At 50.1% G+C, this 16,151-nt stretch overlaps 1 protein-coding gene across 1 annotated transcript in view; it reads right to left on the bottom strand.

Moving 5' to 3' along the window:
* Positions 1–3,223: 3,223 nt before the first annotated feature.
* Positions 3,224–16,151, bottom strand: part of LOC127587151 (carcinoembryonic antigen-related cell adhesion molecule 5-like) — a 244,103-nt gene continuing 231,175 nt past the window's right edge. Inside the window, exon 13 of the mRNA XM_052045344.1 lies at positions 3,224–4,083. Coding sequence (XP_051901304.1) covers positions 3,970–4,083 — 114 coding nt within the window. The 3' untranslated portion in view covers positions 3,224–3,969. The remainder of the gene's footprint in view (positions 4,084–16,151) is intronic.

Here is a 16,151-nt window from a genome sequence, read left to right as displayed (position 1 = left end):
ATACATTCAAGGACAGGCTGGAACTGTTTTCCCTGGAGCGAAAGAGGCTGAGGGGTGACCTTATGTAAGATCACGGGAAGCAGAGATGGGGTGGATGGTCAGAATCCTTTTCCCATGGAAGGGGCACCATGAACAAGAGGGCGTGGGTTTCAGTAAAGGGGAAGGAGATTTAAAAGGAATATAAGGGGTGTGCATTTACACAGAGAGTGGTGGATGCCTGGAACACGTTGCCAGGGGTGGTGCAGGGGCAGATATTTACAAGGCCTTTAAGCACTTATACAGACAAGGAATAGGTGGACACAGTCCGAAGGTCAAATACCAGAGGCCATGTATTGTGTCAAATACTAGATGGCACGGCATAGAAGAGAGGGGAGGTGGGGGGGGGGGGGACAATGTGTGGGGCAAGTTTTTTTACACAGAGAGCGGTAGGTGCCTGGAATGCGTTACCAGGGGTGGGGGTGGAGGCAGATATGATCGAGGGGTTTAGGAGGCTGTTAGACAGACATGTAGATGTGCAGGAAATGGAGGGAGATGGACCGTGTGCAGGCAGAAGGGATTTAGTTTAATTTGGCATTGCATTCAGCACAGACGTGGTGGGCCATAGAGCCTGTTCCTGTGCTGTAGCACTCTGTGACTTTCAAGTTAAATCCACAAGGTCATAGGGAGGACACACACACACACACACACACACACACACACACACACGCACGCACACACTCTCTCTCTCTCTCTCACACACACACACACACTGACATGCAGACACACACACACACACACACACACTGACACGCAGACACACACACACACACACACACACACTGACACGCAGACACACACACACACACACACACACACACACACACACACACACACACAGACACACACACACACACAGACACACACAATGCCCGAGGTCAGGATAGAACTGTGAGGCACTGTGTCACACTTCTCCTGAGTGACCTATTACACTGCCAGGGCTGTGAGTAAGTTACTGCGTCTGCTTTTGAGACAAAATACTGAGACATGAGTTTTATCTGCGGAAATCTACCAATCATTCCTGAAGTTTCTCTTTCTAACTGGTCCTGAAACTCTTCAAAAAAGAAGCGAATACCTCTGTGTGTTGTTTGGAAAAGCTTCATTTAATAACCTTTAAGTTATAAACTGGAGAAAAAAATCATCAAATTACAATAGTACAAAGCTTTCAGGGAACGCTTTAAAATAGTTTTCAGCAAAGCCAGTAGGTAGCATTATAACCAAGGATGGTATTTACAACTTAGTGGCTATATACAAAAAGGAATATTCGTGTTATTGAGACAGTGTTGGAGAGCAAGTCAAGACAGATGAGGCTTGGTCTTAGAGTCTGCAATGCTCCTGTGGGGTTGTTGGGGAAGGTCCAGGGTTTTCTGACGGACACCTAGAGGATACATATCTCAAGCAGGAAGAGGCTCAGTCTGTTCGACATCATCTTCACCTGAAGGACAATCAGAGCCTTCCAAAGTAAAGTGCAAGGAAAACTCATTTAGACTTAGGCACTTGGTTGAGGCAATTAATGGCCCCACAGTTTGGGAATCACTGGGAGGAAAATTGGTCCTGACATTGAATGAACAGTCATCAGCTTGGGTAATGCTTGCTTATGCATCAACCCTCTTCATTAGAGTCATTGAGTTGTACAGCATGTAGCAGGTTCCTCTGCCCGCTGTGTCTATGTTGACCACCACACCTATCTATACTAATCTGTACATTTGCCTGCATTAATTCCACACCTCTCCGTGCCCTCCGTACCTGTCAAATGCCCCTTAACAGAATGGAACACTCTAAACCGAGTTAACCTCTTCACAGAAATGGACCTAAGTGCTGATAGAGTTTTGAGCATGCAATCTAGATTGAACCCTAATCTGTACTCCAAAGTACATCCCACTACTTGGGCGAGGTTAGAATTAAAACTGGTTTCCCTTTTGTAAGAAGCTCTCTGTGCAATGAGTGCAGTTTCTCTGCAGTCCTGGGACAACTGAAGTCTTTCTGAGAAATTCTACACTGTAGCACAGTCAGATGAAAATAAATCAGGGGCAAGATGCAGGAAGAAGGAGCACGAATATGGCAATTGTCAAAACATTGGAAGCTTTTTAATAACTTGCTTTAGTGCAGATATATAACTAGAATCTAATTCTAGCTGATGGTCCATCTAAATATACATATATTACATGTAGCAAAAACTTTAGCACAGATTATACTTCACTTTGCCTTAAATAAATTTATATAAATTTCTGTTTATTAAACTCCTTCAACTGTTAAATATCACAGTTATTTAATACTTGCGTGAATGATTTCTTCCCCACCACATCGCAATATTTTATTAACCACAATCTATTTTTGGAGCTGGTCTTCTGGGTAACTTTAGTTAAATCAGAACAGAATCTACAGAGGCTGAGGTTATAAAGTCGATGAGATCACTCCAATTCCTGTATACTCCCAGTTGTTATATTAAGCAGCTTTTTAATGGGCCTGCTGACACATAAAGCAGCGGGCTCGAGTGCACATGTTGGTGGAGAGGACGCTAGGGTTCGATGCTAACCTCTGGCCCTATCTGAGTGGAGTTTGCACGATTGCCCCACCCTCCAACTTCCTGATTCACCCTACCCTTCCCCAGGTGGTCCAGTTTGCTTCCACATGCTATTCTACCTCAGTGAGGGTAAATTGCAAGGGAGACCCAAAGGGCAGTTGGTGCGCGAGGGAGAGTAAACATCAGGGATAACCTGAGGGGGAGGGGATAGCACTGTTGGGCCACAATGGGCCGAATGGCCTCCGTCGCGATAAGTGAGATTGCAGTGGTTTGGAATGACCTGAAGAGCAAACGGGGGCCTGTGAAATTCCACCGACCTCTCCTGATTTTTGATTTGCTTGCAAAACAATCCCAGAATTTTTTGGGGAAGGTACTTTTTCCCTTGCAGTGGGTGGCTTGGGTCTGGAATGCCCTGTTGGAGGGTGGATGGAGGCAGATTCAATCATAGAGCAAGGGACAGCAAGACTTCAGGGCCAGAAAGTGAGGCACCCGCAATATTGACACAAAGTGACTGCAGTTAGTACATTCGGATCAAAAAAAATAACCTTTGAAGTTTAATTATACACCCGTTCACCACCTTCCCTCACCATCAACCCTCCCACCCCTCCCTTCCCACCAATAACCTCCCACCCCTCTCTCAACCCTCCCCTCCCACCCCTTTCTCCAACACCCACCCCTCTTCACACTCTAATAACAAAAAAAATAAGACTTGTATTTGCACATTGAGACTTGGCACTACCTCAACAGGCAAAGGCACTGACTCAAGCGTAGAAGGACAGAGGCAAGGCGGATGTACAGCAAGATCCCACAAACAGGAATGTGTTGAACGAGGGGAGGGGGCAGGGGCAGTTCACCTCCTTGCTTCTGGGGAGAAGAGGTTTGGGCAAATGTTGGGCAGGGAGACTGGGAGAACCGACCCTGGTCTCCTCCCTCAGCACACCTGGAACAGCTGGAGAAACAAGGCCTCTGTCACAGGCAGCAATTGGAGGTGTGGGGAGACCGGGGGAGGCAAGGGAGAGACACAACTGTTCGCTGATGTGCCTTCATCATGGGTGGGGATGTACCTGCACTAGTGTTGCTGCATTTGTCAGGTGGGGGTCCAATGGTCCCAGCCTGCAGAGAAAGCGGGAGCATTGAACACCGAGGCTTTAGTGCAGCCTTGGTGGCTGCTGTAGGACAAAGCACCAATCACACGCCCTGCCTCAATTCCCTGTGACCCCAACTGAATTGGACTGGTTACCACTCGAGGTGTCTCTCACACACACCTGTCCTGCCCTTGGCAGGAAGTGAAGAAGGATTAGCAAAACTTCAGGTGACTTTGCCTGCCCGTGGTGAGGGGATACCACAGGCAGACATGGTGCATCTAGGGGAAAGCATTCTTTGATTATGGGTCCTTGGGTAAGGAAAAATCATTGGTACTTCAGTGTAGCATAGTCCGTCTTGTCCACCTCGACTTCGCTGGTGGGTTTGGCAGCGGCATTGATGATCTTGGGGTTGGTGTAAATGATATCTCTGTCCTTTGCCTGTGATACAAGGAAGATGATGGTTAGGTGGTGTGCTGAGTCCTCAGCTACACAATGAACAGCTGTATGTGGAGCTGCTCAGCAGGCAAAGGTGCGCACGTCTGCATGACACAGAGTCATCCAGCAACACAGCACGGATTCAGGCCCTTCGGCCCAATCAGTCCCTGCTGACCACAGCGCCCGCCCAGCTGGTCCCAATTTCCTGCAGTCAGACCATATCCCTCCAAGCCCCACTTCTCCAAGTGCTTCTTAAATGATACTATTGTACCTGCCTCACCCACTTCCTCTGGCAGCACGTTCCACACACTCACCACCCTATGCTTGAAAAGGTTGCCCTTCACGCCCCTTTTAAATCTTTCCCCTCTCACCCGCCACCTATTCCCTCTGGTTTTGGACCCCCCTCCCTAGGGAAAAGATTGATAATTCATCTCATCTATGCCTCTCATAATCTTAAACACCTCCAGCAGGTCGCCCCTCGTTCTCCTACGTTCCAGGGAATAAAGACCTAGCCTGGCCAACCTCTCCCTATATCTCAGGCCTTCTCATCCTGGCAACATCCTCGCACATCTTTTCTGCACTTTTTCTAGTTTAACGACGTCTTTTCTGCAACAGGGTGACCCAAACTGTACGCAGTGCGGCCTCATCAATGACTTATACAACTGTAACATAATGTCCCAACTGCTGTAGTCGGTGCCCTGACTGATGAAGGCCAGCGTAGCGAGACCTGGACCACATTCAGACATGGGCTGATCAGTGGACAGAAACCTTGTTCTCCCACAGGTTCCAGGCAGTGACTGTCTCCCACAGGAGGGAGTCTAACCACATCCCCTCGACATTCAGTTGTGTTCCCATCGCCCAGTTCCCCACCGTCATCATCCTGGGGGTCACCACTGACCAGAAACTCAACCAGACTGGCCACAAAAGAAATCTTCAAGAGTTGGTGCTTCAAGAAGGCAGCATCCATCATTAGTGACCCTCACCACCTGGGACATGCCCTGTTCTTGTTACTACCGTCGGGGAGGAGGTAAAGGAGCCTGAAGACCCACACTCAGTGGTTCAGGAACAGCTTCTTCCCCTCTGCCATCAGATTTCTGGACGGTCTGTGAACCCATGAACACTCCCTCGTTATTCCTTTTTTTGCTCTATTGATTTATTTTTGTAATTTATAGACTTTTCTGTCTTTGCTCTGCACTGCTGCCACAAAACAACACATTTCATGTCGTAAGTCAGTGAAAAGAAATCTGATTCTGATGCTGATTTAGAAACACTGTGGCTGCAGGAGCGGGTCAGAGGGTGGGGATCCTGTGGGGAGTGACTCACCTCCTGACACCCCAAGGCTTCCCCCTGCTACATCTCCAAGGAACGTCAGGACTGTGATACAACCCTCTCTACAGTTGCCTGGGCAGAGTTAGTCCATGCATTTAACATCTGCCACACTTCCCCATCTACACGTCAGGAGTGTGATAGGACACTCCGCACTTGCCTGAGTGGAGTTAGTCCATGCACTCCACATCTGCCACATTACCTGTCCCCTATCTACATGTCAGGAGTGTGATGGGACACTCTGCACTTGCCTGGGTGGAGTTAGTCCATGCATTCAACATCCACCACATTCCCCCCCACTTACAAGGCACCAGTCAGGAGTCTGAAGGGACACACCACATCTCCCTGGGTGAGTGCGGCTCAACAACTCTCGAGAAGCTCAACACCACCAAGGACAGAGCAGCTGCTCTATAGGCACCCTACCTACACACACCCAAACACCCCCTCCCTCCACCACCGGTGCATAGTGGCTGCAGTGTGCACCATCTGCAGAACCCACCGCGGGTCACTCACCCGGGTGTAAATAAGTGAATTCTAATTCCTGCTGACCCCAGTAGAACAGGAGAAGCTCACACCCACCTCCTCAAAGGGTAATTAGGGACATTCAATAAACATTGGCCTGTCCATTCTGAGGTAAGTCAGACGCCAGTGGGCTGTGACTGCTCTACGCAGCTGATGCTATAACAGGAAGTTCTGACTGCATACCACAAAGGGAGATTCATAAAGCAATGACGCTTGAAGATAGCATGGAAATTATGATCACGTGAAGCATCCTTCGGGGGTTGTGGAAAGGAACGGCTGGGTACAGCTTTCACCATAACGTAAGACTAAGGGCAGGGCTCTCAATGAGCCAATCTTCTCAATATTTTGCTTTGAAAAATTAAATGCATTTCAGAATATAAACTCTTAATGCTCGTGTTCAAAGTCACACAAAGATGTGGCACTCCCGGGTGCACTGTGCCCATCTGGGCAAAGGCGGGTAGATCACAAGTGGCGTCAGTGTAATGAGATTAGGAGTGGGATGCGTCCTAGGGTCTATATGGGCTGAATGGCCTCCATCCGTGCCACGGGTTCCTGCCATTCCACGCCGGTGTCCGGAGCAGCTTGTTTTGTTGCGATCCCAGGCTAGCCCACACAGCGAGGAATGGCCTCACCACCCTGGCCCGGACAGTGGGGTTCTGGTGTCCAGAGGGGACCCTTGTCTCAGTTTCCAGAACCACCCGGAGATGGGGGCTGAGCAGCCCCCTCTAACCGCCGTGTGGGGAAGGGGGTCCCACGCTGTTGTCAGGGAAGGGAGTCCCCGGGTTCAGGCCCAGAGGGGGTGAAGGGATGGCCGATGGATTTCTGAGTGGGGACGCTGGGGTGGGGATTTGAGGGCAGTGGTATACCCTTTGCCCCCTGCCCCCTACTGCCCCTTTCCCTCTGGGCGGGAGAGGTTGGGGGGTGGGGTTCAGGAGGTGCTGTCGGAGTGGCCTGGGTGAGTGACTGTGGTGCGTTCTGTAGACGGTGCGTAGGTGTGTAGATGGGGGGCAGGTAGTGTGGCAGATGTTGAGAGCATGGACTATCTCCACCCAAGGAAGTGGGGAGTGTCCCATCACACTCCTGACTTGTAGATGGGGGAATGACCTTGGGGTGTCAGGAGGTGAGTCACCCTCCTCAGGATCCCCGCCCTCTGACCTGCTCCTGTAGCCCGTGGCGTGTCTGTGGCCGGTCCGGTTGAGATTCTGGTCAGTGATGACCCCCAGGATGTTGAGGGTGGGGGTCTGGGCGATGGGACCACCACTGAATCTCGAGGGGAGGTGGTGAGACTCCCTCCTGTGGGAGACGGTCACTGCCCGGTACATGTGTGGGGTGAACGTCACTGCCCACTGATCAGCCGGTGTCTGGATGTGGTCCGGGTCTTCCTAAAACTCGAGTGCATCGATTTAAGGTGAGAGAGCAAAGATTTCAAAAAGACCCCTGGGGCAAGTTTTTCACCTGGAGGGTGGTGGGTGTGTGGAACGAGCTGCCAGAGGAAGTGGGAGAGGCGGGTACAATTACAAAGTTTAAAAGACACTTGGACAGGTCCATGGATGGGAAAGATTTAGAGGGATATGGGCCAGATGGGAATCTTGGTCAGCATGGACGAGTTGGGCTGAAGGGCCTGTTCCTGTCCTGTATCCCCCTGTGACCCCAGAATCAGGAGCCAGGACAAGAGGCTGTCCGTTTCAGGGAATTCTCTCTCCCGCTGGGAGCGCCGATGAGGGCAGAGTCACTGAGTATATTCAAAGCGGCGGGGGGATGATTTGGGTCCCTGGGGGGAGTGAACGGCTGTGGAGAAGCAGATGGAAGGGCAGGTCCGCGGCGATGAACAGCCGTCTTCTGTCCCTGTTGTAATGCCTTAAAGTGGCGAGGGCGTTGTTTGTTTATAAAACGGAGCTGAAGGAGCAGAAGGTTCCTGTTGAGCCTTCACAAAGCACAGGTTTAATCTCACCCTGGATCTGTGCTCTGGGCCCCGTGGGGTTTGCATGTGTAATCAAGTTACCCGTTTGCCTGTGACTGAGTGGGTTTGCTGGCACATCCCAGCGACGAACCAACCCCCTTCGTGTGTAGGTGAGGGGTCGGGTTCCCGAGAGGGACGAACAGGTGAGAGAGAACATGGGGGGTGGGGGGTTGGTTTGCAGAGAAGTGAGAGAGGAGATGAGGTTTGGAGCAACTAACAATCTGCTGGAGGAACAATCTGCGGGTTAAGCAGCATCTGTTGAGCGGTGGGGGGTGGGGGCAGAGGAATTGTCAACCTTTCAGGTCAAGACCCTGCATCAGGGCTGGGGTCTGCATGGCCGGGATGGGCCGACTGGCCTCGCTTGGTGTTGTGGTGATGAATTCAGCCACGTTGGTGGCCGGGCCACGTTTATGCGGAGATGGAGCTGGCACTGAGCCAAGCGTTTTTTTTTCTTTTTTTGTTTAGACTGCAGATTTATTTTTGTTGGCTGAGCTGACACTCAGCAATGGCAGAGCCGGGATTTGAACTGCTGCCTAGAGGGAGGCGGCTCCCAGCGCTGGCTCCCAATCCCGTAAACTAACCCATCCCTTCAACACAGATGCGCTGCCAAGCCGCTGCTGGTGACAGCCCAGTTTCGATTTCCAGTCAGCACGTTGCCCAGGGGTCTGCTTATTTTCCTCTCTCTCACACACACACACACACACACACACACACACACACACACACACACACACACACACACACACACACACACATTCAGATACACACACACGCACACACACACACACACACACACATTCAGATACACACACACACACACACACACACTCAGAGATGCATCACAGACAGACCCACACACAGAGAGAGAGAGAGAGAGAGAGAGAGAGAGAGAGACACACACACACACACACACACACACACACACACACACACACAGAGCTGTCATTCCTCGCCTCATTTAAAAAGAAGTCCTCTGCCTGTGCAAACATTGTCAGAGAAATATGGCGAGGCCCTTTGGCCCCTCTGAGCTGTTCTGGATCTCAATCCTACCACCCCGCGTTAGTCTTTTCAGTCCTCTGCCTGAGGACTTCCGAGCCAGTAGTCAGAGAGTCATACAGCATGGAAACTGGCCCTTTGGCCTTCCTCGTCCGTACTGACCAAGGTGCCGAACTGAGCTAATCCCATTTGCCTGCGTTTGGCTCAAATCACTGTCCACGTGCTTGTCCAGGGTTGTAACTGTCTCCGTCTCTCCCACTTCCTCTGGCAGCTCGTTCCACACACCCACCACCCTCTGGGTGAAAACCCTACCCCTCAGGTCCCCTTTAAATATTCCCCCCTCTCACCTTAAACCTGCGCCCTCTCGCTTTAGACTCCCCGACCCCGGGGTAAAGACCTTTGACCGTCCACCATATCTAGAACATGGAACAGCACAGCACCGGACAGGCCATTTGGCCCATGATGTTGTGCCGATCCTGATGCCAATTTATACTAAATGTCCTCCTGCTATGTATCATCCATATCCCCCCATTCTCTTCACATTCATGCGTCTATCTAAAAGCCCCTTAAGCTCCACCAAACTGCCCGCTTCCACTGCTACCACTGGTGACCCACTCCAGGCACCTACACCTCTCTGCGTAAAAACCTGCCCCTCACATCACCTTTAAATCCCCCCCAACCTTAAAAGCATGTCCTCCGGTGTTTGACATTTCTACCCTGGGGAAAAGATTCTGACTGTCTACCCTATCTCGGCCTCTCATAATTTAAAAAAAAACAGCCCCACCAGATCTCTCCTCAGCCTCTGAAGCTCCAGGGAGAACAATCCAGCTTTTCCTTACAGCTCATACCCTCTAATCCAGGAAGCATCCTGGTGAACACCTTCTGCACCCCCTCCACAGTCTCCATATCCTATAATGGGGGGACTGGAACTTCACGCAATACTCTGTGCGGTCTGACTAAAGTTTTATATAGCTGCAGCATGACTTCCTCATGCTTATATTCAGCACCCCTACCAATGAAGGCAAGGATGTAATACGCCTTCTTTACCACTTTCAGTGAACTGTGGACCTGGGCCCCAAGATCCCTCTGTACCTCAATGCCATTAAGGGTCTTACCATTAACTGTATACGCTCTCCTTTCATTTGACCTCCCAAGGTGCAACACCTCACACTCCTCAGATTAAACTCCATCTGCCACTTCTCTGCTCTTCTCTGTAACTGATCTATATCCTGTTGTAATACTTGATCGTCCTTTACACTGTCCGCAACTGCACCAATCTTGGTGTCATCCGCAAACTTGCTAATCCACCCATCTACACTTTCGTCCAAATCATTGACATATGTCACACACACACAGAGGTCCCAGCACCGATCCTTGTGGAACACCACTGGTCACGGACCTCCAGCCAGAATAACAGCTTCCCACCCCTACTCTCTGTCTTCCATGGACAAGTCAGTTCTGATTCCAAACTTGCAATTCACCCTGGATGCCATGCATCTTTACCTTCTGAATCAACCTACCATGAGCGACCTCATCAAATGCCTGACTGAAATCCATGTAGATAACGTCCACTGCCTTACTCTCATCAAGCTCCTTGGTCACCTTCTTAAAAAGCTCTATCAAGTTTGTAAAGCACGACCTGCCCCACACAGAGCCACTTTAGCTATGCCCCTCAGGATTTTATAAACCTCTATGGTCTTCTGAAATGTTTCTCGACTGCAGGTTTGGGGGTGGGGAGCGGGGTGCGTTCCAAATAATTATAATTAAAAAAACTGAGGATGCTGGAAAGCTGAAATACAAACATACAATGTTGGAAATACTCAGCAGGTCAGGCAGTGTCTGTGGAGGGAGAAACAGTTAATGTCTCAGGTCCTGGACCCTTCATCAGAAGTCCCAGACCCGAAATGCTGACGGTCTCTCTGTCCACACACAGCTGCTGCCTGACCCGCTGAGTGTTTCCAGCAATTTCTATCTTCATGCCTGCTTCCAGGAAGAACTGAACCTCAGAAACATGAGCAGGGACAGAAGAGCACAGATAGACATGGGCAGCAGTGGTGCAGCGGGGGACAGCCGCTGCCTCCCAGCTCCAGAGACCCGGGTTCGATCCCGGCCTCTGGTGCTGTCTGTGTGGGGAGCTTGCATGTACTCTGGCTTCCTCCCATGTCCCACAAAGGGTTAATGTTGCTATCGATTGCAAACCGCTCCTCCTCTTACTTCCAAGGAACAAAAACTGGCTCTGCACAAGCTGGTATTGTTGTAACACTTCCTGAACCCTTAATGAACCCTTAAATTCTCAAATACAAGGGGAAAAACATCTCAGGAATGTTAGCCTCGCCCCTGTTCAGTTCTGAGGTGTTGTTACATTACAGTTCCTGTCCAACACTGATTGAAGTTGAACAAATGACACAGAACAGACAGCTTTGTTTTGTAGTTCCACTGACTACAACTAGTGTTGTCAGAGGTGCACAAGGAAACACTCGGCCCCTCTATCATGTCCCACCAGTCAGTACGATCTGCTCCAGACCTCACCTCCTTCTGTTCCAGTTCCCCATCACCCTCAACTCCCCCTGACTTTCAAACATTGATCTCCCTCCTCTTTAATCTTCCCCTCCAGTGATCCGTCCTCCACCTTCCTCCGGGGCAGAGAATTCCCGAGATCATCCCCCCTCCACAACGCTCTGCCAGAAGACCCCACCTCCCTCGGTTTTAATCCTGTAAATCTGCACCATCCATCAAGGTGCGAAAAATATCTCTACATCTGCACGGTCAAGATATTAAATGTTTCAGTTCAGGGACGATAGGCGCTGACAGAGACGGGGAGGGGTCTGGGGGCTGGAGAGTCACAGAGATGGGGAGGGGTGTAGGGGCCAGAGGGGGGTTACAGAGACGGGGAGGGTGTAGGGGGTTGGAGGAGAGGGAATTTTAAGTGAAAGGGAACGTGTCCAACATTTAACGTGTTTATCTCATTTTGCAACCTTCTGCAGTTGTTGCTTTTCTGCATTATTTGGCACTGTATTGTTCAATGGTTACGGTTGTGAAACACAGCTCGGGTGTTTGCACAAGTTGACTGCCTGTGACATTTGCAGATGGTTTGGAGATTTTGTCTCTGTACGCAAGTGGCGTTGTCGCTGTACAAAGTCTCGGTTCGGCCGCACTTGGAGCACTGTCTGCAGTTCTGGTCACCTCGCCTGAGGGACATTCACTTTCCAGCCCCATATGACTTATTGCTGACCTCAGCGTTTCAGCACAGCAGCAGAAACTGTCCAAGGTTCAAGATGCTTGTTTACTCGGTTAAACTTCTAACCAGTACACTTTGCTCGTCCTGTTGACTGAATCAAGAGAACAATAGACGCCACTCGGCCTAGCTGAACTTTGACCTGATCAAGAGAAATAACAGGGTCCACGTAGGCTTCATTAAATGCTCCCTGATCTGACAAATATCGCTGAAAAACATTTCCTACAGATGATGCCAACTGGTCGGAAAACAATATAAATGTTGGAAGGCAGTCAGGGTAGGTTGGGGTGACAGGGAGTACAGAGTGCATTCCTCAGCTGCGGCGATTTGTTCATCTGCAACCTATTCGTCTGTTTTTCTAGTTTGTAAGAATTGAGCTTGTGTTTTGGAAATTCTTTGTACGTTATAAACCCCTGTCAAGAATTACTCCACAGAAGTAAACGTGCTTCACTTAAAAATAAACCACATATTAAACCGCTTCATTAGCTGCAAGTATCTTCTCCTTTGTCGGGTGTGGGACCCACCTCTCAAAATAGTCATTATTGACAGCTGGACCCCCTCAGGAAGAGACTAAAGGAGTCAAGTAAATTAGTCCTTGGAAGTATCATCTCCCTAAAGTGAGGGTACTTGTTGATACTTGCACCAGATAAGGCTTAAGGTCTTGTCTTAAGTGTAGCGCTCTCGAACTGGTACACTCAATATCATTACACTCACTACAGGAAGGGTGTGGGGGCTTTGGACAGGGTGCAGGAGAGGTTCACCGGGATGCTGTCTGGATAGGAGGGTATGAGGTTTCAGGAGAGGTTGGACAGACTTGGGTTGTTTTCCCTGGACCTTCGGAGGCTGAGGGGAGACCTGATGGAGGTTTAAAAGATTATGAGAGGCATAGATAGTGTAGGCAGTCAGAATCTTTTCCCCAGGGTAGGAATGTCTAATACCAGACAGCATAGGTTTAAGATGGAGGGGAGGGGGGTCAGAATTTAAAGGAGATGTGTGGGGCGAGATTTTTTACACAGAGAGTGGTTGGTGCCTGGAATGTGCTGCCAGGGGTGGTGGTGGAGGCAGATACGATCGAGGGGTTTAAGAGGCTGTTAGACAGACAAGTGAATATTCAGGGAATGGAGGGAGACGGACCATCGAAAGGTTGAGTGAGAAGCAGAGGGATTGTTCAGAAAGAGGTTAACAGAGTGAGACTGTCGTGGTAAGGAGGGTCGGTTGGTGTTTGTGGCGTCGGTAGATGTTGATGGATTACACAGAGAGTGTGTTTTCTCGTGGGGCAAAGCACAGCTGGAAATAGTCACCAAGAAATCCACGGGGGAGCTCTGGAGAAACATCTTTATCCATAGAGTTGTGTGTGTGTGTGTGTGTGTGTGTGTGAGAGAGAGAGAGAGCGAGAGAGTGTGAGGAGAGGGAGAGAGAGAGTGAGAGAGAGGGAGAGAGTGTGTGTGTGGTGTGTGAGAGAGAGGGAGAGAGAGAGTGAGTGTGTGTGTGTGTGGAGTTTGCACGTTCTCCCGGTGAAGATGTGAGTTTTCCCTCTCTGGGGCAATTGTTTTTGGGGAGGGATTTGGGTATTGTTGACAAGGCCGGTATTTATCGCTCAGCCCTAATTGCCCTTCGAGAAGGTGGGAACGAGGAACTGCCGCAGTCTGGATGAGGAAGGAGCTCCCACACTGCTGTCGGGGGAGGGAGTCCCGGGCTTCAGACCCAGCCACGGTGAAGGAACAGCCAGTAGATTTGCAAATGAGGATGGTGGAGGTGGCACTTGGTGGCGGTGGTGCTCGCTCCGCTGCCCCGTCCTTCTGGGCGGGAGGGGTGGGGGATCCGGGTGGTGCTGTCAGAGGAGCCAGGGCGAGTGACCGCGGTGCGTTTTGTAGACAGTGCACACTGCAGCCACTGTGGGCCGGTGGTGGAGGGGTGGGATGTGAATGCGCTGATTGCAGATGGCGAACAAGAGCTTAGAGCAAACTGGGAAGTTGTGGTAGTTTAGTTCCTCGTATTTCTTCAGAGGTTCGATTGTACCAGAAATTACTTCTCACAGATATTAACCAAGCACATATTGCTCAGCTCTCCCCCAAGGCCAGTTAACGGTGGATGGAAATGCATGTAGTTTCACTCATCTCATGAACACGAGCTTGTGTTCTCAGCAGCACTGGAGAAGACTGCTCCATATAGAATGAAAACCACACCCCAGCCCAATGCATTTATTTATTTCTGTGGAACTGTTCCGTATTACACCACAGAGCCCTTCTCCACCTACCTCCCTTCATCTGTCCTTGCCCATATCCTTCATTAATCACCCCCCCCCCCCCCCAAATTCACTGGGTGGCCGTTTAATGTCATTAGATTAAATCGACCTGTGTCTTTGGCGGGGGGGGGGTGCGTGGGGGGTGTGAGGAAACTAGAGCACCCAGAGGAGGAAAACTCACATCGTTACAGTGCAAACTCCACACACACACAGACGCACATACAGACGCTGACAGACAGACATACAACCACACACAGACACACAGAGACAGACAGACACACACAAACACATATAGACACACACACAGTCACACACACATACACGCACAGAAACACACACGGACAGATACACAGACACAGATATACACAAAGAAACATACAGACAGAGACACGCATCCACACACACACCCACAGACACACACACACACACACACACACACATAGACAGAGAGAGACACACACACCCCACACACCCACGGACAGACACACAGACACACACACCCACAGACACATCCAAACACACACACACACACTCCTTTTGGAGCTGGGAGCCAGCGGCTTTGACCGCTGAGCCACTGTGACCATGTTGATAGATCTAACAAGCTGAAACTTGTTGTTGCTCTGAAGGATTAAATAATATCAGGGACCTAACAATTCAGCGGTGAGAGTTCAAATTCCTCTGGGACCATTATGCAAGTTTAATTCATTTCCTTAAATAATCCAGAGTTGTTTGTACAAAAGGCCGGCCTCTGAAGCGGTGGCTGGATGGTCAGGAAAACCCATTTGGTCAGGAGTGCCCTGAGTTGGTCTGGCCTCAGCGTGACTTCAGAGCCACCAACGTGCTTGTCTCTCAACTGGAATGTCTCAGCGAGGTCCTCAGTAGCAACCGAGCATCTGTGTTACTGGAGGGGTTCATGAAGGTGGGTTCGGAAATGGGTCTCTCCTGTTTCTCTGCGGAGCTCCAAACTTTAACGGGAGACAAGAGGCTCCAGAATTCAAGTCCTTCTAAACCCCACAGGACACAGACCCAACTTCCCTCTCGGTAGCTGAACCCTCTCTCCCCAGAAGTGAGCCAGTGACTTCTTCCTTCAATGAGGAAGTACTGCAGGTGTGAACTCGTCAACACCCTGTACAGTTGGAACAAGACTCCCTTATTTTAAAACTCCAACACCTTCGTTTTCCCCCTTAATGACTTGTTGAACCCGATTGCTAACCATTTGCGATACTTGCACTAGAACACCTGGATCTGGCTTGAGGCCCCTCTCCTATTAGTAAATAATTCTCCTTTTGCTTCCTCCTACCGAGGTTCATGACCTCGGACTTCCCCACATTATACTCCGTTTGCCAGTTTTTCACCCACTCACTCAATCTACCTGCATCTCATTGCAGAGTGTGAGGACCCACATTGTAACTTGCCCTCCTGCCGACTCTGATGTCATGGGCAAGCTTGCATACTTTACATTCTGCCTCCTCTTCTGGATTAGTAAGATAAATCTTGAACGACTGAGGGCCAATAACTAGGTTACTCCACTCGTAACCTCCTCCATTCTGAAATAAACCATTTCTTCCATCTCCCTGCTTTCTATTGATGACCAATTTTCAATCCATTACAATTCATTCTGTCACATTTTGTCATCAGAGGCATATCCCTCCCCACCACCGAGAACATCTTCAAGAGGCGGTGCCTCAAGGAGGCGTCATTGATCACCAAGGACCCTCACCACCTGGGATACGCCCTCTTCTCGTTACTACCATCGGGGAGGAGGTACAGGAGCCTGAAGACCCACA

This window comes from Pristis pectinata, chromosome 39 (assembly GCF_009764475.1).
Source record: "Pristis pectinata isolate sPriPec2 chromosome 39, sPriPec2.1.pri, whole genome shotgun sequence".
NCBI lineage: Eukaryota > Metazoa > Chordata > Chondrichthyes > Rhinopristiformes > Pristidae > Pristis > Pristis pectinata.
This window is presented reverse-complemented; position numbering and strand designations above follow the sequence as displayed.